The following is a 21,850-nucleotide window of genomic DNA, read 5'->3' on the forward strand; positions in this document are numbered from 1 at the left end:
CAGTCATCTTTTCAGTTAACAAAATATATGGGTTCCTTGAGGTGGCAACCAAAAAATGCCCCGTGAGGAGCTGCAATGTAGAAAAGGAGTCCTCATCTGAGACTCCTGCAAAGTTCCTGTGACTGTCTCTTGGCATTGTCACCATGAAGGCAATGAGCACAGGGAAAGGTCACAAAGTCACCATGTCAACCTCCCTGTCCCATCATAACCCTACAGTATTTTACCCCAAGGTAGGGGAAGGATACTCCAGAGCAGTTAGCTGCTTCCCAGGATCCTATACAATGAATATATACCAGGTAGAGTGCCGCCTGGCTATAAATTAGAGGCAATGATCGTCACCCCTAAACTGAAGACCCACAGTTCCTCCATGCCTTTTTTGGCATTCTTTCTGCTGCTTCTCCTGCTGCTTCCTCCCACTGTAAAGGGTAGGAGCATCAGATACAACAGTCCTGGCTGGAAACTATTTCACAGCCTAGGCAAGGGATTCAGAAGTCCCCATCAAAACCAGATGGAACAAATGAGGCAGAACGTGCCCCAGGTTCAACCGGGAGACGATTGCCAAGGTGTTTTCGACCTCTACCTTGTCCTGGACAAGTAAGTTACCTTCCTGCGCTGTCCCTAGATATTCCTTGGGCATCAGTGGTTGGTCATACTTTGCAGACAGGCAAGGTCATTGTAATCAGACCTCAGGAAGTAGGCGGCCTTCAAGGACTTATTGAATGCAGGGAGACCAACAGGCCTCCTGGATGGCTCTGTCCTCATTACCTAGACTTGGATCTGGTCATCATGACCCTCAGGCCTACGGACTGCTAGGAAGTACCTTTTAACTCCTGCCAACTACCCACAGACGGACTCTACAGAGGTTACCCCTGACCCTGTGGGCACTCTCCCAGCCTTGCTGTCCAGAGTAGCCTTTGTTTACGGCCACAAGGGTGAAGCTTCTTTCTCCCAACTCGAACCCTGTGAAGATCCTGTTTCCCCCCCCCCCAGTGTGGTAGGCAAGCTGAAATGGCTTTTAGACCCCTCTTAGCTGTCAAGGGAGGGAATGGGAACTGGGACATGAACCTCAGAGGGCCTCAGAGCTTCTGTCACTGTCCCATCTAAGTATCCAAAGTTCTTGGCATACAGAAATTTGTAGTGTGCTCTAAATTTCTATAAACTGGAAATCACATTTGCCCTGATCTCCTGACTTTAGCCATTTGGCTTGTCTGTATTTTTCTCTTATTTTCATGCATGTATGACATGCATTTTTATCATTTCATTACTAGTTATCCCCCTATTAATTCCCTTCTCAGTTAATCTCCCTTCCCACATCTATGTCTGTTTGCTTCATAATGACTCCGTGAGTCCTTGAGACCTCACAGTCCCAGTAGATGAAACTGTTTAGCTACCTTCTGTTCACTACTGGCCCTGATGAAAGTCACCTCTCCTCATGCTTTACCATGGTCTGCAGCAGTAACAAGGGAGCAGGTTGCTTAAAAAAAAAACTGATGAAAGACTGGAAGACTAGGGAGGCTAACACTACCCTCCCTGCCTGCCTGACAAAGCTGTGTGACACCTTAACATATATCTTCTTTGTCTTCAGATCCGGCAGTGTGGGAGACAACTGGATCCACATTTACTCTTTTGTAGAGGGTTTGGTGAAGAAATTCACAAAGTATGGCTTCTTCTGACTGCAGTCTCCTCTGGGCTTCAAGGGAGTATCCCTCTGACAGAGAGAGAGAGAGAGAGCGAAGACCCAGGCTGATGTGCTAACAGTTGGGGGCACAGTGTGGTGATAGACACTTAGTACAGGATGTTCAGGCCAGAGGAGTGGATTGGGGAGCTTTCTTGGGAAAGACAAAGAAAAAGGCAAAACCTCTCAGAGAAAAGTTTCAGGGTCTTAGAGAAACTGTGATGTGACCTGAGTCCTCAAGGTGAGAAACTGAATGGGGTCAGGTGTAATTAAAAACCACAGTTCTTATCAGACACAACTTAAGAGAGGCATCCATGGCTCACAGGTTCAGAGGGTTTCAGTCCATCCTTCACAGGCATGGCAAGAGAGGCATGTAGCCAAGGCTATTCACACCATGATACACCAAGAAGAAAGTAAACAGTAGGGACAGGGGCCTGGCTACAACTATTAATGATCTGCCCTTGATCTTCTTCAAGCATCTAGCACCATCTAAATATTCAACAGCTACACAAAAGAGTGTCACCAAATGGAGAACAAAGGCTCAACATGAGATTGTGAGGGATGTTTCCAATTCAAACTATAGCAGTTAACTTCTGTAAATGAGTGATCCCCTAGACTGGGGAGTCAAGATAACGCAGGAAAGGCTAGAAGAGGAGGACCATGGGTGGGTTGGGGACAAAGTCATAGTAGACCTCATGCTAAGCCAAGGGGATCTGATTTCCTACTCTAACTCATAGTGAGACAGGAAGGGGAGGTATGTATGTGAAGGGCTTCTCAGAGAGAGACAGAGACAGAGACAGAGAGAAAGAGAGACAGAGACAGAGAGAAAGAGAGACAGAGACAGAGAGAGAGAGAGAGAGAGAGAGAGAGAGAGAGAGAGAGAGATGTTACAGACTGTGGGTCTGCTTAGGGATATCCAGGGTCCTCTGGTCCAGGAAGGCACAGGTCCGGCTGAGATGACAGACAGAACAAACCACGTACACACAGAGGCGGTTTGAACTGAATGTATTTTGGAGCTATAAGGCAAGGATTTTTATACAGGAAGAGTTGGTATTACCATTTCAAAAGATGTAGCCAGTGGGGCAGGCACAATTATCATAGCCATTTGGTACAAGGAAATGCAGCATCAGGAACAAAGTTTCTCAAGAAACAGATACAGAGGATCAATTTAGAGATGCCATCAAACTTCCTGATTAGAATACAGAGTCACTCATAGTTTACAGTAAACCTTCAAAGAGTTTGAAGTTTCTTATACCACCTGGGTCTTAACAAGTTCTTGTGAGAAATCCTTATCTAACATTTAGCCTTCTACCTTGTAAAACAAAACTTCCTGAGTAAATCAATGCTTTCAGTACCAGAGTGCCCGAGCCATCCTCATATACATACGTGCAACCATAAAAACCTGCATATAGTTGGAAGGTAGTAATTATGTAAACAACTATGAGGCAAGGCACTGAAATTCTAAAATGGGGGTTGGCGGTCAGTGAGTCGACTTCAAAGACCGGATTATCAGCCAGGCCTTAGGAATCCAGGTGAGAAGAGAAAAGGAGGAAGTCAGGGCCGACTGCTACTTGGGAACTAAGGGCTCATTTTAAATAGCCAGAAAGTAAGAGAGTACAGTAAATTGCCAGGTGAGATTATCAGCTTCCACAGCTTCCAGAGAGTTCCGTTCTTCCCAGGAGGCATTTCTTTTCCGCCTCTGTCTGTAAAATATCATTTTTACAGACATCATTGGGCCACCGCGGCAGAGAGAGAGAGAGAGAGAGAGAGAGAGAGAGAGAGAGAGAGAGAGAGAGAGAGAGAATAATCTTGAGTTGGAATGTGAAGAAAGGTGTCTGTGATGGTTTGTATATGCTTGGCCCAGGGAGTGGCACTATTAGGAGATGTGGCCTTGTTGGAGTAGGTGTGTCACTGTGGGTGTAGGCTTGAGACCCTCACCCTAGCTGCCTGGAAGTTAGTCTTCCACCAGCAGCCTTCAGATGAAGATGTAGAACTCTCAGCTCCTCCTGCATCATGCCTGCCTAGATGCTGCCATGCTCCCACCTTGATGATAATGGACTGAAACTCTGAACTTGTAAGCCATCCCCAGTTAAATGTTGTCCTTATAAGAGTTTCCTTGGTCATGGTGTCTGTTCACAGCAGTCAAACCCCAACAGTAGCTACAGATGCAAAGAATTTGATATCAGGGTCCAGGGATGAGGACGCCCCCACTGGAGAGTGTGGGAGCCTCTTTGCCTATTCAGATGTAAGCACGTGTGTGTGTGTGTGTGTGTGTGTGTGTGTGCACGCGCGCGCGCGTGTGTATGTGTGTGTGTATATATATATATATATATATATATATATATATATGAAAAAGGAAAAGGGTCAGAGGGTGGGGAATAGAAGAGAGATGAAGTATGGGAAGAATCAGGGTTGTCCTGACACTCTTCTGTGGACCTGTGGGTCCATGTGTTTATCCATGGGCTTTAGAATCCTTTGACAAATTGGCCTTAAGTCCTTTCCTCTGAATGTCCTCCATGAATCAGAGATGGGGTGGGGGCAGGGACTTGGTGCTTGCCTGCTCCCTGGCAGGCTGATCTTGTATGTTGGCTTCTCAGTGGTTTTGCTTTGTCTCCAGCCCTAACCTGCGGCTCTCCATCATAACCTACTCGACAGAGGCTGAGGTCATCCTGCCACTCACCTCGGACAGGTAGGCAGGTATTCCTCTGAATCCTGAAGATAGCCTAGTGTCCAGGGATCTTGAGGAAACAGAGGACTTGTAGAGACCTCTGGCATCTCTTAGCATTGCCCTTACTAGGGAGCTCATGTACCCAAATTGATCCCCAGCCTTAGTTTACTAGCAGCCTTGAGCCTGTACTTAAGCAGAATGGACCTGATGCTTCTAGAAGCTCTCCACTCCTGAATCTTACCTATGTCCTGTCTAGAATAACAGAAGGGACACAGGTGAGCTATGTATGTTAGTACCTTTAGAATAATGGCCTGTGCATAGTCTTCTATGAACAAGTTGTTCGCTGCTTGGAAAAGTGGAGCAGGGAAACGGCTGGGAAATCCCAAGGGAAGTAGCAGAGTATGGGGGCGGGGCACATCGGGCCTTGTGATCATAAGTAAGGAAGCTTCACCACGGGTCATGAGTCACCTTTATTGAGTCACCATACAGGAAGGTATGGGAACAGGTAGCCATAAAGAGATAGCTTAGAACTACTATGCCAAGAATCCCAGAGGTATGAAGCTGGGGATTTTGACTGAGAGGGAGGGAAGGTCAACTTTGGGTGCTCTTCAAGAAATTCCATCCAGAGTTAGAGAAATGGAAAGAAGAGTGGGACATCTAGGATTGGGGTGTCTGAGTGTATGAAAAACCTCTGTCCTCTGTCCTAGAGAAAAAGCAGGAGCAGAGAGTTAAGGGAGACCAGTCAGCCTCAGAGAGGAGACTAGAGTCTCTAAATTTATGGACATAAATAGCACCCCAGGTCCATCTGGGAGGTAGGGCAGGAAGAGACTGGCTCTCCAGAGTCCAGGTAAGGCCTGGCTTAGTGTAATCTCGTGGCTTGGTTTTGGAGAGACTTGATTAGATTCGAGTGGCAGAGAGAATTCCTGAGGGTGACTCTGGCAGGGAGTTCAGCAGAGCTGCAGAGCATAGGAGAGGCTGGGCAGGGCAAGGGGTTGTCCTGGGTTGAGGGGAGGAATTGAGTCTGGGCCGGGGTGGAGCGTTGAGATAGACACTGTAGAAGATGGTTGGCTAAGCCAATCAGAAGGATAGATTCTAGGGCCAGAGAGAGGGGTAGATGCTGAGATGGGAGAAGGCTATGGGCAGGGCAGAGAGAAAGAGGTAGGCTGTACATAGGGTGAGCTGGACTGGGCTGTGCTGGCCAACGGAGGAGGGCAGAACTGGAGTGAGAAATCCCTGGTTTGACCCCCGCTGGGCATGCTGAACATTATCATGTCATCTTTTAGTGATGTATACCTGGGCCAGGCATGCATAGGGCCCTCAAAGCTCAACCCTGGCATGTCCTCTCTGTTCCCCAACAGGAAGCCGCCTTTGAGTTGATTGTGAATCACCTTGCTATGCCTGCTTAACCTTCTCACATCAGATTATTCTGAACCTCATATACCCACCTATCTTGTCCTAGAATGACCATCAGGCCCCACCCTGCTCCCCTCAGTGTGTTCTGTCTGTTTTAATAACACTGGACAGGCCATATTGCTTCTAGCCTAGAGAGCAACACAGATGCCTTATGGACAGTCCTGAAGGCCTGACTCTCTGTGGAATCCATGGTTGGGCTCATATCTAAGTAGTTTGGCCGTTGCCTTTGGCAGACTAGAGGGAAGGGAGTCAAGCCAGAGCCCTGTGACAGTGGGAATAGGTACTGGTCAGTAACACAGCAGGCTTGCATGGCCCCTTCAGCCCTACCCAGTGAAGAACAGACTGCCCAGAAGGAGAGTGACTTTGGCATTACTTTGCCCATTTAGAATGTGGACACCCTCCTCAGAATCCCTAGTTTAAATGCGTATTCCAAGCTGTTCTCCAAGGAGTTAACAGGCAAGGTCTCTGACCAAATCTCCAAGGTCTGGGTAACCCATAATGTAAACGAACTCAAAGAAAATTGAACCTTCTCCTGGGTCCCATCAGGGTCAGAGAAAGGTCCAACTCAGAAAGGAAAAACGATGCCTCTTATCTGGTGACCTCCCTAAGTCAGGGGTCTGCACAGTGAGCGAGGCCACAGGATGACTGGGGGACATCTTGCTGCTGTCGATAGCCCCCCATGCCACCTTTCTTTTTTATTCTCTCTAGAAACGAAATCAATAAGGGCCTTCTGGTTCTTAAGAACATAGAACCGCTGGGGTTAACCCATATGCAAAAAGGACTGAAAAAGGTACAGACACCTACAGCGGGCCCTGCCTAGAGGACCTCTGGGGTCATCTCACTGTGTCACCATTGTTATTTTGTTTTTGTATTTGTTTGTTTTCATTTTTTCCACTAGGCAAATGAACAGATCCGAAGAACCAACTTGCGAGGTGAGCTGTCTGTCCCTTCAGCGAGGCAGAGCCCACAGAGTCCAGTTCCCTGCTGGGTCTATGTGCAGATCTTGGACCTCTTCAAGTCTGACTCTTGAAACCAGTGCTCCTCTCCCTGCACAGCAGGCCCCTCTGAACACAGCACCCCACTCTGTGCTTCTGAGCATGCTTCTGAGCATGCTTCTGAGGCGGCCGGATGCTGCGTGTGGTCACCTGTAGGCTCTGTTCTCACTGGTCCTTGGCCCACAGATATGCTTGCCAACAGAACCAAGAGAACCCGAGTGCCTAACAGACTGAGAAGCCTGGGCCTGGATGCCAGGGCTCAGTTTTCCTCTGGCTCTCAAGTCTTCTCTCTATCTCTTACTTTTTTTGGTCAGCTTCCTAAGCCCATGAATCAACCATGCCCAGTCAAGATCTGTGTCCCTGTGGATTACAGGCCTTTAGTACATGTCTAGAATATGTAGAATCCAGTGGGGAAATTTGATGAGATGTCATTGGGTGTCCTGCCTAAGGCTTTCTGAAGTGTGGTCTTTCAGTGAGCAAGAAGGTAGATTATATTAACTAGATGCCTAGTTAATATAATGAGAGTTATATGTTATTATGCTGAGTGTCATCACATGACGTTCACACGCTGAATTCCTAACATCTAAGCCTATCTCCCCAAGGCTGCTTATCTGTATGGTTATATCTTAGCTGAAGTTCAGGTCTAGTCTTTAACAGATGTCTCTGATTTGAGGGTTAGGATCCTGGAGGAGACTCTCCAGTCACAAGGCAGATCAAGTTGGCATCTCTCCAGATGTGCAGAGCAAAGCATTTGCTCTTGGTCTCTGCTTATATACTTTCCAGTGGGTATCATGGGGTTCTCGGACTGTGTCTGGTTGTCTTAGGTGAGTGATGTCACAGAGTCCTGGTTATCAGGTGCATCCTTGGGTATGGTGGGAATCCTAAGCTATTTTTTTACATGTCTAAAAGGCAATTTTATTATGCTCATGACAGGCCTTGACTTTCTGGGCTTCCTGTTCCTACTAACTTGTTCCCAAGGATGTATAAAACGCTAGCCCCAGACTCTACCTGTCTCACTAGGGCATCCTCAGTAAGGAAGGCCTTCCTTGTCCCCTCACCTGCCCAGGGAGAGACTGGGCTTATGGCTCAATAACTAGACTGCCCTTAGGACAGAGGTTCACAGCACAGGGAGGAGAGGAGAGGCAAGGTCTGCTGGTAGGGTTCCAAATATCTGTAGACTAGCTAGTAAAGAAAGCCTTCTTTTCACTCTAAGACCAAGGGTAAGGAACAAGCAGCCTTACCACAGAGGACCATGCTGAATCTGCAGCCTCAACCACTAGGCAAGCCCTAGGGTCTTTCCCTCCCAGCCCACCCACTTGTTTCTTCTGTAGGCCGAAATGTCAACAGTGTGATTATTGCTCTGACTGACGGGCTATTACTTCTCAAGCCATATGTTGACACGATAGAAGAGGTGAGTCCAGTCCACAGGGATCAGCGCTTTGCCTCTGGTGTTTGGGGATTTATTTTCAGTGCCTTTCTTTCTTTTCAGGCCAAAAAAGCCCGGAAAATGGGAGCAATCATTTACACCGTGGGTGTTTTTATGTATAGCAAACAACAGGTACTTCAGACCCAGTGACCAAGTGCAGTGCCCCTGAGTATCCTAGATGGTAAAGCCCTCTTTACAATACCAAGAGGGTAGGATGCTCACCTACCCAAAGGTTAAAATTAAGTAAGCAAACCTCTTACACAGAATGGGCCAGAGAGTTTCCCATTCCTTAAGGCTGGGCTCTAAATGAAAGCCAGCGAGTGCACTAATATCACCACAGCTCCAGGGCAACAGTTCCTGTCACAAGTCTGGGAACCTGTTATGTCACAATTCTAGTTCCTCACACTGAGGTTCGAGCCAATTATTTTTCTCCTATCACAGTTGGTGAATATTGCAGGCGACCCAAATCACTGTTTTGGGGTCGATGAAGGGTTCGCTGCTCTGGAGAAAGTTATTGACCCAGTGAGTATGTGGGGCATGGAAGACTGTGGAAACTCCGTCTGCATTCCCTGAGGCCTACTATACAGCCCCCCCCCCCTCTCTCTCCCCCTCAGCTTACGTCAAATTCCTGTACTGAAATACTGTCCGTGCAGCCTACCTTCGTGTGTGCTAAAGGTAAGGACAGAGACAGATAGGTCCTGGGCAAATGGCAGAGCTCAGAAATACAAGCACGTGTGTGTGTGTGTGTGTGTGTGTGTGTGTGTGTGTGTGTGTGTGTGTGTGTGTTGTAATGTGCACAAGTGCGTGCATGTGTGAGCCGTGCACTGAACACACAGCCTGTGTGTGGTATCTCCATGGTGTGGGTGGAAGATGTGACCTGTGTTTTTTGACAACTAATATTGATCATCCACTTGACAAAGTCTAAAATTACCTAGAAAGCAAACCTCTTAGAGTGACCGTGAGCAAGTGAGCAAGTTTCTAGACTGGCTTCATTGAAGGGGGAAAACCCACTCTAAATACAGGTGGCCTAAGCCAATGACTGGAGGTCCCACTCTGAGTAGACAAAAAGAAAAGCCGTCTGCCAGCATCCATCTCTCTTTCTCCTCATGGCTATGGAATAAGATAAGCAAAAACCTCAAGCTTCTGACAAAATGACTTCTCCCAGTCCATGACGGACTGAACTCTTAAAACTGCCAACTGAAATAAGCCCTTCCTTTGAGTTTATTTTGTCTGGCAGCATCAAGAAAAAGTAATACAGAAAACTGGTATCAGGAATAAGACTGTTATAGAATTGTGTCATTCTTGAGCCTTTGAAGATCGTTGGTAGGAAAGAAAATGAGCCAAGGTTTGGAACTTTGAGACAGAAAAGCTGAAAATGCTCTGAGCAGAGCTTAAGGGGTTGTTGAAAGGACTTTCAGCACCAGGATGAAAGGGCTTAAAAGGAGAGTATAGGGGGTTAGATGAGTGTGGCTAGGCAGCGTGGGGGAAGGTGTCCAGGCGGGCCCTTGCCTGGGCACCTCTGCCCCTGAGGAACCACACACACACAGACATGATATAGAATAGAGTTTATTCAGAGTAGGGGATGGGAGTTAGTGGGGGAGAGAGAGAGAGAGAGAGAGAGAGAGAGAGAGAGAGAGAGAGAGAGAGAGAGAGAGAGAATAGAGAGAGAGAGAGAGAGAGAGAATAGAGAGAGTGAGAGAGTTGAAGCCAGCCATGACCATGTGGAGGGGGGAAGAGCCCCAGGGGCAGAGAGGTGAGAGAGTGTGGGAGAGGAGAGAGCAAAGAGGGAGAGGAGGAGCAAGTAGCCCCTCTTATAGTGGGCCAGATCTCTGGGGCGGGGCATACCTGGCTATTGCAAGGTAGGTGTGGGGTGGAGCTTAGACAAAACCCCAACAGTTGTTCTAGGGGAAGTTTGGGAAACCAGTGTGTCAAGGGAAATGTTTACAGTGGAGGCCTAGGAGTCCATGGGGAACCTGGGTAGAGGCCACTCACGGTGTGTTCTGACAGGAACTCTGGCCTTATTGTGCTTGTGTCTCAAGAGCTTGAGTGAAGCTGTGTTCAAACTCCAAGGACTAATCTATTTGACAGCAGAAATCTCAAGACATAAAATAGCACCCAGTGAGTGTCATGGTAATGTCTCACTATTAACCAGGTCTGCAACAGAGATTCCCGGGAGCAAAAAAGATAAGAAAAAAATGTGGTATTTCACAAGATGGGGGAGGATTTTAAGGTTGTAAAACAGCTAGTAAAGAGAAAACACCATTGAGAATTGTTTAAAGTCCTTAGCATCCTTTAGCATCTTTAAAGAGAAATCCTCTCAGAACAAGGACAACAGGAAAGGGACCCTGAGGGCAAGATACCACCAGCACCACCACCACCACCACCAGCACCACCAGCACCACCAACACCACCAGCACCACCACCACCACCACCTATAAACTGGTTCACTTTTGAAATGCAAATTTTTAAAAAGAGCTTGAACTCAGAAGAGATTACCAATTCAAAAAGAACTTTCTAGGGAAGTGTTTTCTCAGATTCAGCAACCAAGACCTATAGATGCCACTACAGCTTTGTCCCAAAGGGAACTCAACTTCATCCCAAGCTGACAGCAGAACTGGACAGTGTCATTCACATGGCACTGGTTTTGTGGACACGCAAGATGCAAGATTGAGGTAACAAGGACTTCTGAGAGGTCCTTAGGCCACCCAATTTGTAGCAGGATCAGAGTACCAGAGAGAAGAGACCCTAATAGGTCTTTGTTTGAAGCTTATGTCATAATGGAGACCCCAACACCTTAGAGATGTTAGAACCACGGGACATCCATTGAAGAAAGCTGCAGGAATACGGTGGAGCTACCCAAAGAGAAGCTATGTGTGCTGGAGGAATCAGAGGCTGCCTGCTGAAAGGGTAAGCCCTTTGAACCCAATGGTTCCAGTCAGAGTTGACACAGGCTGGATTTCCATGATGGCCTGTACCCTGGAACTGTGAATCAAAATAACCCCTTCTTTCCTAAGTTGCTTGTTTCAGACACTTTGGTACAGTAATGAGAAAGTAATTAATACATTTATACACTGTTTGAGGGCGGTCTGTGCCCATGCATTTCTATGCAGAAATGTGTGTGGGTAGGAAATTTGGATTGTGTGTGCATGTGTATGTTGGTGACATAAATGGTACACATGTGTATGAGGAATATATGTGTGCGCATAATATTTTTTATAGTATAAGTATGGAAAATTAAGTTGGAGTAGTTTGTATCAAGTGTATGTCCTCTGTGTGCTGCATATATTTTGTAAGTGGATTTAAAAAAAAGGAGATGACTGCTCCTAGATATGGTGGTGGAGAAAGTTTATTGTAGATAAAAGGGAAAGCACAGTCAGAGGCAGGGACATCTGGGAGAGTCCAGAGCGATCATGACCAGGCTGAGCTGGGCCATCTGAGGGAAGAGGAGAGGGCCAGACCAAGAGCCAGGAAGGCAAAGGGTAGATAAAGGGCCGAGTAACCAAAATGGTTGGATTACATAGGGAAGGGCATCTGGGGGAAGGGCAGCCCAGCCCCTGGGCTGGAGAAGTTTAGAGGAAGGGGCTATGTTAAATAGGCACCTCATTTTTTGTCCTGGGTTTGAGACCTAACAGTAGGTAGAAAAATCTAAATGCAACAGTTCTATGGTAAGGTTTATACGTATGTATGTAATGTGTCTTGGGAGAATATTATGGGAAGGAGGTACATGTGTGGTTTAATATGAGGGACGTGAATATTTATAGTATAGGTGGTGTTTGTGGGCTGCCTGGTAGAGGTGTCTTGTGCGTGGTAAGTGAGCTTTGGTGGATATATGTGAACCATGTGTAAATGTGTGGTATATGTGACATGATAGGACCCTGGGAGGGCTGCGGAGGGAGTGGCTCAAGCAGGCATGGGAGGAGAAAGTCTGATATGTAATTGTGCTTTGTATGTTGGTGTGGGGTTCTGAGGTGTGGAGTATTATGGTGTGGAGGGTAGATAGTGTGTATATACCACATGATGTATTTATATGGCATGTGCTACATGTATGAGTCTTAATGTAGTATGTGGTGTGTAGTATATATTTATGGGATTTGTGACATGCATTTATGTTATCTGGTATATCAGAGTAGTATATGTGATATCTGTGGTATTTTTACAACTGTGAGTATGGAATAAATCATGTCTGTTGCTTTGTGTAGGGCATAGAATATGTCCATTTGTGAGTATGTATGTGATAGTAAAGAACTTGGTGTGTGTGTGTGTGTGTGTGTGTGTGTGTGTGTGTTATACATGATATATATGATTAAATATGTAATATTTCTAAAGGGAACATGGTGTTTGGGTGTATATATTTTATGGTTACATATGCCTTAGGCAGCATACATGCACATGTAGTTTATAATATGTATTATAGTTAGTATGTGTGTGGAACACAGTACATATAATATGTGCATATGATGTATGTGTATCTATGATGGTGCTGGGGGCGAGGATGAGCATGTATGGAGTGGCTGTGCTTTAGGTATAGTATCATGTACGCATGGAAGGCACACACTGTGATAACATTGGGATGTGCATGCAGTTACTACCTATTTATCTCAAAACAAAAGGTGTCATTATAAGGCTAGGAAGAGTGGGGGATCGTGTCCACAGGTGGAAATGAACCCTTGAGCACAGTGGGCATCTATGTTGCTCCTGGAAACAAGAGGAAACACCTATGCCTGGAAAAGATACCCACAAAGATAGCCTTGCTTACTTCACCACAGCATTGTCATGGCCAACACCTGACCTCCAGGACCAGAACTGACAAGGACAACCTCCATCTATCACAAGGTCCCTGCATCAGTGTGCCAAAGACACGCACGTTTGGTCCCGAGGGAAGGATGTCTTTCTTTGCCAGTACCTGCATACAGACTTGTCCTGAGTTGCTAGAACTTTGCACTCTACAGGAAGCTCTGAGCCTCTGTCTCCCACTGGGAACAGCTAGGTCTTTCTCTGCCTGCCGGCTCAGGCAGCTAAGTCCTGGCCTCCATAGTTTTCAGTGGGAGCCCAAGGCCCCGGGCTTGAGATGACAGGGCCGTGCTCACATTGAGCTGTGTTCCCCTCAGCATCTATGTGAGGCAAAGTGGCGCCACGTATGTGGGAGCTGCAGTGTGTTCTTCGGTGGACAGAAATAAGTTGGGGCATTAGGTTGGCGGGTGTAGCATCTAGAGGCTGGTAGACATTACAGGCAGATACATATTTGTATCCTAGTCATTGGCTCTAGGCTGCTCCTGCCCCTCCGCATGTCCCCATGTGGAAGACTCCAAAGCCTGCTGTGTTGACGGGTGAAGGGAGGTGTGCTTCTGGGTTAAAGACAAAAGCAAAATCACCCAGGCCTCCGTGTCTAGACAACTGAGACAAAGCCCAGGTAAAACACGAGCTGTCACTCTTCCCTCGCTGGGGCTGAAGCAAGGCGACAAGCGCCTGCAGACATTAGCTTAGCCACTGACCTGTTAAACTGTGGAATACCTGTCAACTGTCCAAGTACTAACCAGGACTGTCACCCACAAAAAAAAAAAAAACCCTAAAGAATCAACTAACCTGGGCCCATAGCGGCTCACAGAGATGGAACCGCCAACCAGGGAGCGTGTGTGGGACACACCCAGGCATCCCACACATGTCACAGTTGGGCAGCTGGATCTTTATGTGGGACTCCTAAAGCAGGAGCAGGGACTGTCGGGGACTCTGCTGCCTGCCTTTGGATCCCTTTCCCCTGACTGGACTGCCTTGTCTAGCTACAGCAGGAGAAGGTGAGCCAGGTCTTACTGCAACTTGATATGACAGGGCTGGTTGATACTCACGGGAGGCCTCCTCTTTTCTGAAGAGAAATGGAGAAGGAATAGATGGGGCATGGGTGGGGGCTAGAGGAGTGAACGGATAGGAAAATGCAGTTGGGAAGGGAATTAATTAAAAATAATTGCAAAATCAAAAATTTTAATTGTATCTACTGTGGACTCAGAGGCAACTTCATTAAAGCAGTTTTTCATAGTTAGAAGTAAAGGAGGAGGAGAAAGAAGAGGAGGAAGAGGAGGAGGAGGAGGAGGAGGAGGAGGAGGAGGAGGAGGAGGAGGAGGAGGAGGAGACCTGTCACTTCCGGGGAATCCTAAGGCTTCCTGTACCTCCAAATGAAGCAGAATTAGCTGTTGGCTTGAAATGGCACCAAAGTCAACCTGTGTGCTATGGAGTCTGGGGAGGAACCTTGTAAAGAGAGTCCTTAATCAACTACCCTAAGGCACTGAAATGCATGGGGGACAGGAATGAATGAGACCCAGGCCCCTAGGTAGCTGTGCAAGCAAATGAGGACAGGATGGAGGAGTCCTGCCTGCAGAACCTCCTGTTAGCTGTCCTCTCTGTGTCCTTTCTATATTGGTGTCAGCGTCAGGGAACTGCTCCTCTGATGTTAGAAGACCTTGCTAATCCCCAGAGTGATGGGGAAGATGAGAATGAAGAAGAAGGTGCTGGCCTCTGGCCCTGTGTCTGAGACCGTCCAGCTCCTGGGAGGGACTCTCTAAGGTGCCAGGGACTGGACCTGTTCTCTCTGTCCCAGTCCCAGCTCCTGCGGTCTGTATTTCCACACCATAGATCACAGGGGGAAAATGATATTCTTCATTCTCAATGGTACCACAGGTAGGGAACTAGCCCCTCCCTTGTGCAAAGGAGGCCCTAGCTGTGCTACCGTGCCCGTGTTGATTAAGGAGTGCATGAGGTCTCAGAGCAGGAAGGTTTCAGCTGAGCTGGTCTAGCTTGGAACAGGCTGGGACTCTCTTGTGGACTTTGGACTTGTTGGGTCAGGGATCACTGTAAGGCTATGCAAGCCCCCTCCGGCTACATTAGCACAGAAGTGCAGTGACAGCAGATGCAGATTTGCCTCCTCTACAAGTCCCATGGGTGATGGTTCAGACACTGGGGCTGTTTCGTAAAGGCACCTGAGAATTCCATCTTCAGGGCAGCCTTCTGTGAAAGGTGAGACTAGGGAGAACCCTGCTCCCTGCTCTTCCTTGCCCCAACGAGTCTATGTTGTTCTTGCAGACGCCTACCAAGTAAATGTTAACGGACATGGGTTTAACAATACAAACGACGTAAAGCAAGTTATTTGCAGATTCACGTTCAATGACGCCAGAGTCGTTGGTAAGTAGCCCCTTGGTACCTCTGGGGTGCACTATTACCACACGGGACCATTTCCCTAAGTCAGCCAAGCCTCCTGCCTTTGCTGACCATGTTCCACAGGTATGGGGAGCTAAAGGCAGCATAGGCCAAGAAAAAGGACTAAGCAGCCGGCCTAGCCATTCTCCCTTTATACAAGCATGGGGGAAGAATAAACCCTTCAGTTCCCAAGGGCTTCTAGAGGCTGGCACGATGCTGGCCTGACCCCTGCAGCATCCATTTAGCCTGTCTTCTTGAGAGCTGAATACCAGGACCTAGAGTCTACAGAGCAGCATCCCCAGACTAAGTCTAGAAGATGCCTAGAAAAGCCTTTCTGGGAAGGCCAGAATTACATCACAGAGAGACCAGGGATTGGGAAGTTGGAAGCCAAGCCAGTGGGTATCCAGCTTGGCGCTTGGCTTTTGCCCCAGCTCAGTGGACCAGGACGTTACTGTCTGTCAAAGAGTGGGAGTAGTCTTCAGTCACAGTCACAAAATACTTCTCAGGCTCCCACCAATGCAGGGAAAGAAAAACTCTCTTCCCTTTCGAGGCTTTTCCTGTTCTGTAAACAAGCATCCGCCCACCCACTTCCTGGGTCTAACCTTGGATACCATTACTTTCATCCTGCCCCTGTACCCAGCCCACCAGCAGGTTGTGATGCCTTCACGTCCAAGCTGGACCTGGAGCTTTCCTAGCCCCTGACAGATCTATAACACTGGCAGGGAAGCCCAAGTTTCTACCCACAATTCCTCGCTCACTCACTCCCTTGGCAAGCTTGGCACCTCGCCAGGTGCCTCCTTCACTTCCCACAGAGCCCCAACCCTCAGATCACACCCTGACCAGTCCTAGCCCAAATAGCAGCAACCCACCCAGAATCTATTTCAGTGGATTTTGCACACCAAACACAAGTACCCAGAAGTGTGCCTGGTCCTGAAGCACCCACGGCCTACTCTCAGTAAGTCTCGACCCACCGAGTCCAGTTCCCCACCACTATCATCACTGAGCACCTTTAAATTCCAGGCAAGGCATCATTTCATGTGTAAATACTTCTGCTTCCTTAAATATGACGTCATCCTTCTAAAAGAAGGGGCGAGTCACCTGAGCACCTGTCTCTCCTGCAACATGCCCACTGCTCTCTCTGCTCAAAGCACTCTGCACTCTGACTTTTATGTCCTGTGTTTCTAGTTTGGCTCTCACCCCTAACAAATGCAGCCTAGGATGCAAGAGCCCTCCCTACATGTGCCTGCTGAGAGCTGTTCAGTGCTGGGCAGGTGTCCTCTAACAAAAACAAGAGGCAGGGGGCAGAAGGCAGTCCTCAACCAGGGTCAGTTCTCAGCCAGGGCTGACAGTGGAAAAAGGACATCCATATTGATAATCTTGTGTCATTTTCTTTTAGATGAGAGTCCCAGTGGTGTGAATGAACACAGCATAACTTGTCCTGGACCAAAAATTAAAAATACTGGAGAGTAAGTGCTCCTTGTTGGGGGCCTTAGAATCCAATGGTCAGTGTTTATCAGAGTAAGGAAGTGCCTTTGCCTGGATGCCTTAATGGGGAGCTTATGGTTTGTGTCTGCCAGCTCGTGGAAAATCTCGGGTGTCCCCTCTACTATGGAGCACCTGTCTTCCACCTGTGGGTTCCATTTCCCTTCCGTATGCCCCTGTTAGTGACCCTGGTGGTATTCAGGAATACATAGTGCCCAGGCTCTGCTGAGGACAGGATGCAGAAGACAATGGGTTCGAGGGTTCAAACCTGCATTTGAGCACCTTCCTGGTTCTTTAGCTGCTGGCCACTAGGACCATATGACATGCAGGCCTCTTATGGCAGCCTGGTATGCAACTGTCACCATCACTGCAGAGGTTGACGCTTTATGCTTTGGGGGGGGGGGGGTAGTTTCTCTGCCTACCTGTCCACTCTCGGGGAGTCCCTGTGCTAGGATTTCAGCATCATTACACTGGTGATTGATGTGTGCAAACAGTTTGAGCAAATTGAATGGGAACAGGACTCTTCCCATCATCCAATCTCTTTTCTGTGCCTTAGGGATGTTATACTTCAAGTCAGTCTAAACAATGGCATCTCCTTCATTGGGAACAAAGTCATTATAACCAGTACCAACTGCATGAGTACTAGGGTAAGTTCCCAAAGATAAAGCAGGTCCACATAGAAATCAAAAGATAATCCAAACAAGGTGGTGTGGGCGGGGCGGTACCCAAAAGTAGCAGTAGACACTGGTTAGGTAGTCTGCCGCAGTTTCTAGAGGAGCCGCCTGGAACAAGTGTGCGCCTCTCTGCTAGAGAAGGTCTAGGACATGAAGGGTATACAGCATCTCCTCTTGGATGTTCCAGGCCTAGGGATCCAGGGTTTCCAACATCAGTAGCCAAAGATGTGCGCCAGTGAATGGGGTCCCCAGAAGCTGAGATGGACCCAAATTTACTCAGGCCTACCCCCACCTACCCTTCTTGATGACACCTGTCATTTGCAGTGTCCCCAGCCTCCAGCTGTGTCCCCTCTCCTTGGCTGCCCCCTCTGTGGGCTTACTAGTGCGAGCAGGACGTCCTCTCCCATTGTGGCAGGGCGAAGCTGTCAGTCATGTATACCAGCTCATGCCAGGGCCCCCGAGGAGAAAAGGGTCGTTCTTCATGTACTGCCTCTCCAGCTGCACGTCAGTCTTCCAAGCACAGGAGAAGGAGCTTTATGTTCACTTGTGACTATTCTTGAATTCTTCTCAAGTTTCAGAGGGAGGAGAAGTGAGCTTCTTATGCAGAGCTAGGAGACACAGAGATTTCAATGCCTTAGAAGGCAGACCCACACTCCCGGCCCCACCTCTTTAGTAGCTCAGTCACCTGACCCTTTCCCAGAGATCTGGACTAGTAGTATCCTGTGGCCAAGACCACGGTGAGAACCGCCATCCTCAGACCATGGAAGATATTGGGTTCAGATCTCTTAGATTCTGAGCTTGGAAGAGAGGAAGGTTCGGCTGCCCTCTGAGGACCAGCCTGGGCCACTAACCCCACTGTAGCCTGTGTGTGTCAAGGCAAACTGGGTGAAGATAGTGTGTGCGCAAATAGAAAGCCGGGAGTGGGCACAGGGAAAGAAGCCACTGATGCTATCAGCCACAGGGAGGTACAACCAGAGACACAACCAGCCAGCCACTGAAAAAAGACCCAGACAAAGTCAGCACTACTTCCAACCAGGGATCCCAAGGCAGCGCGGTGTTCAACTGGTCCTGGCTGATGTTCCTGCCAATCGTGCTGGGGACTCTGCTCTTGCTGTGCTGCACTTGGAAGTTTTGCCTAAAGGTAAGCGTCTGCAGCCCACCCCCCACCCTCTTGCCCTGGCACCCACACGCAAGCCCTCCCTCCAAGGGACAGAGTCCTATGCCAGCACTATAATCCAGCCTGCTGGCAAGTTCCCATCTGATCCAAGCCCCCCCCCCCCCCCACATCATCCAGAGGAGGCACAAACTCTTAGTATTAAATACCCAAACTCTAGGCCTGCCTGGGCTCTAGGAAGCCTCCAGCCTAGCTGGCACAGAAATTCGGTCTGAGACGCTTGGCCTGTAAGCTAAGGTTGGCTCCAGAAAGAGGCCATCCCAGCACCCTTAGTCCAGGACAATTGTGGATCAGCTACACATCCACAGAGTTCATGTGGGCCAAACCTCATAGCTGTCTGTGTATGTCAGGGCAGGGCCCCTCATGCAGGGCCAGTGGCCCCATATGCACGGTGATGCTTATCAGGCAAGATTAGGAACTCCCAGGGCAGACCTACCATTCCATTCATGCTATACTGGTGGTATGTCAGGTACAGCTCCACACTGGACTGCAAAGGCAGGAGACAAAGCACAGCCTTCTTCCCCCACCATGGACTTCAGTCACTGTTCAGGATGGAGGGTGAAATGCCAGGCATGGAAAGATGGAACTAGGGCTTGGCATAAGCAAAGCAGGATCCAAGATGGCGCTAGCTAAGCATCCTGGGGACAGGGTGGGAAAAGACAGAGGAGCCAGTGAACTAGGATGGAAGGAACCTGGGTGGAGAGCCAGAGAAAGAACAGAATAGTGACCCTGCAGAGAGCGTGCAGCACAGAGCTGTCAGGACCCATCTCCTCCCAGGAACACAGTGAACAGAAAAACCTGAGGACGAAACTAGAGAGAGGGTAAGGAGATATGAGGAGGCTGAAGGACAGAGCTTCTGCCAAGGGAAAGGATGTCCCAGCAACGCCTCAGGTGGGGCTGGAACAGGTGTGCAGCACGTCAGCCATAGGCCTCTCCAGGGACCGGCCCCTTGGTTCAGATCCCTCCTACCAGACAGGCATGTGGCTGCCTTGGGCCAGGTGGAGCCTAAAGGGCGCAGCACCACAGGCACTGGGCACCCCCACCCAGGCACGCACTCCCAGCCCATGTCCCTGCTCCAAGCCAGGGTCCCCTCCGTCTGCAGAGCCCACCCTACCCATTCCAGCCCACCTCTTTCTGTTCACATTCCAGCCTAAGGATCAGTCGCAGCCACCTCCCCCACAGTCAGAGAAGGTGAGTTTGGGAGGTCAGGGATGGAGGGAGGGTGACACTCTACACTGAGAGGTATCATGGAGGCTGAGCCCAGAGGATCTCACTTCTTTAATGGTGAATAGGGTGGGGATAAGGGATGCAGATCAAAGATAATATGGGAATGCTATGGGATTCAAAATAACGTTACCCAGACAACACCACTGCCAGACTCAAAACATTTCCCGACCAGGGCTTCGGTAGGTAGCACAGTCAGCACCTTGGCAAACTGTTCCAGCGTATGCAGCTGCCCATTGATGAACTGGTATCTTTCGATGGATCCTGTAGTACTCTCTGTAGAATGCAGAGGTTAAAAAAAAAATGGGTTCTTACTATAGGGACACCATGTGTCAGATCCAGGCTCAGAGACCTTGGGCTTCTTCTACACTTATCTCCATCATCTGCTGGAAGAGCCAAGGGCTTCACTAAGTACAGCCTAGAGAACCCAGGGCTGGGGAAGATCAGGATATCCTAACTGACCCTGAGCTGTGAGGGGTGTCCCCAGGTGAGCACAGGGACCCAGTGAGGAGATGACTGTGCCTTCTTTAGGATGGGGACCAGAAGAGGTCATGAAAGGCTGGGGCAGACAGAGCCTATACCCGGGCCTGTTCTGGGGTAGGAACAGCTTCCCTGTCTGTGGGACAGGGCTGGCTTCAGAGTAGCCTGGAAGTCTGCCTCTGTGAAGGCCAGAGCCGGGTGGAGGAGGCAGTCATCGTATCACCTTCTGGCTGCACAACCTCCAGGCTAGGCTTCTGCCAGCAAGAGTGGCCTCAGGAGAAATGAGAACACTGAAGCGGATGTTGGCACTTCAGGAAGCTCAGTGTCTACAAATCAAAAGGGCTTTGATTATTCTTCTTAGGATTGAATTCCCCGGTAGGGAGGCCTTCCATCCACTGCACAACCTTAGCTGACTGAACCCACACTGCAGATGCTCTGTGAGTGTGCCCTGTCCACACACTGCAACAAGACACAGACCAGTTCATTTCACTTCTAGGATCCAGAAAAACAGAGCCCTCCTCCTGAATTGCCACCTGGTCCTCCTGATCCTGGTCCTGCTCCTTCTCCTGGTCCTGTGCCTGGTCCTGCTCCTGCTCCTTCTCCTGCTCCTGCTCCTGCTTCTCCTCCTGCTCTTACTTCTGCTTCTCCTCCTGCTCCTGCTGCTTCTCCTGCCCCTGCTTCTTCTCCAGCCCCATTACCTGTCAACACAAACCCTACTGTGATCGTTACCTGCTGTGGCTGTGGAAAGAGAGACATGCAGGTAACTGGGAGATGGGCGGGCTGTAACCTCTAGGCTTGGCTGGGGAGGGCAGGCACAGCCAACCATCACAACAAAAGTCTGAGTGTGGGAGGGACACAGAACATGTATTACTTTGTCTGAGGACGCCTGGACCCCTGTCTCTTCCCCGTGGCTGGAGGAGAGGATACACAGAGTGCTCCACAATTGCTTGCCCCCTCTTTTACAGTGTCCAGTTCTGGACATGGCCACTGTGCCCCCATCTTGCCAGTCTCCAGTTCCCATGTCTTGGACTCAGCCCCAGCAGTGTCTTTGATGCCACCCTTAGTCTGAGAATGAACGAGCCAAGATGTATTGGGTGTATCCCATGCAAAGTCAGATACAATAAAAACAGAAAGGACCCGTCCTGAAACCTGGTCAAATGCCAGTGGCCCTGGCCAGCCTAGATCAAGACTTCTTATATACAAGCAAAAGAGCTTATCTATTGATCCCCGAGGACCACTGAGTTACAGCATCGAGTTACAGGATAAAGGGAGGTGACCTGGAGCTCTTAAAGAGCATCTCAAGCTTCTTGTGTGGAGTTGAGCCCCAGGAGGCAAACAGCCATTTATCTGAAGCCTCCCTCCTATGAGGTCCAGGCCACCCCAAGAAAGGGGGGAGACCCCATATGTAGCCCCGACAGGGACAGAGCAAAGGGCGAGTTGAGCCCCCCTCCCCC

General features: G+C 49.0%; 1 protein-coding gene across 1 annotated transcript in view; it reads left to right on the forward strand.

The window, feature by feature from the left end:
- Nucleotides 1-328: 328 nt before the first annotated feature.
- The window catches only part of LOC127690816 (anthrax toxin receptor-like), a 34,556-nt gene continuing 13,034 nt past the window's right edge, over nt 329-21,850 (forward strand). Inside the window, exons 1-15 of the mRNA XM_052190322.1 lie at nt 329-594; nt 1,586-1,657; nt 4,293-4,364; nt 6,465-6,546; nt 6,655-6,688; nt 8,083-8,162; nt 8,241-8,309; nt 8,619-8,699; nt 8,792-8,852; nt 15,249-15,347; nt 16,759-16,828; nt 17,401-17,491; nt 18,555-18,659; nt 19,842-19,883; nt 20,893-21,156. Coding sequence (XP_052046282.1) covers nt 329-594; nt 1,586-1,657; nt 4,293-4,364; nt 6,465-6,546; nt 6,655-6,688; nt 8,083-8,162; nt 8,241-8,309; nt 8,619-8,699; nt 8,792-8,852; nt 15,249-15,347; nt 16,759-16,828; nt 17,401-17,491; nt 18,555-18,659; nt 19,842-19,883; nt 20,893-21,156 — 1,488 coding nt within the window. The remainder of the gene's footprint in view (nt 595-1,585; nt 1,658-4,292; nt 4,365-6,464; nt 6,547-6,654; nt 6,689-8,082; nt 8,163-8,240; nt 8,310-8,618; nt 8,700-8,791; nt 8,853-15,248; nt 15,348-16,758; nt 16,829-17,400; nt 17,492-18,554; nt 18,660-19,841; nt 19,884-20,892; nt 21,157-21,850) is intronic.

The sequence above is a fragment of the Apodemus sylvaticus genome, chromosome 8 (assembly GCF_947179515.1).
Source record: "Apodemus sylvaticus chromosome 8, mApoSyl1.1, whole genome shotgun sequence".
Taxonomy (NCBI): Eukaryota; Metazoa; Chordata; class Mammalia; order Rodentia; family Muridae; genus Apodemus; species Apodemus sylvaticus.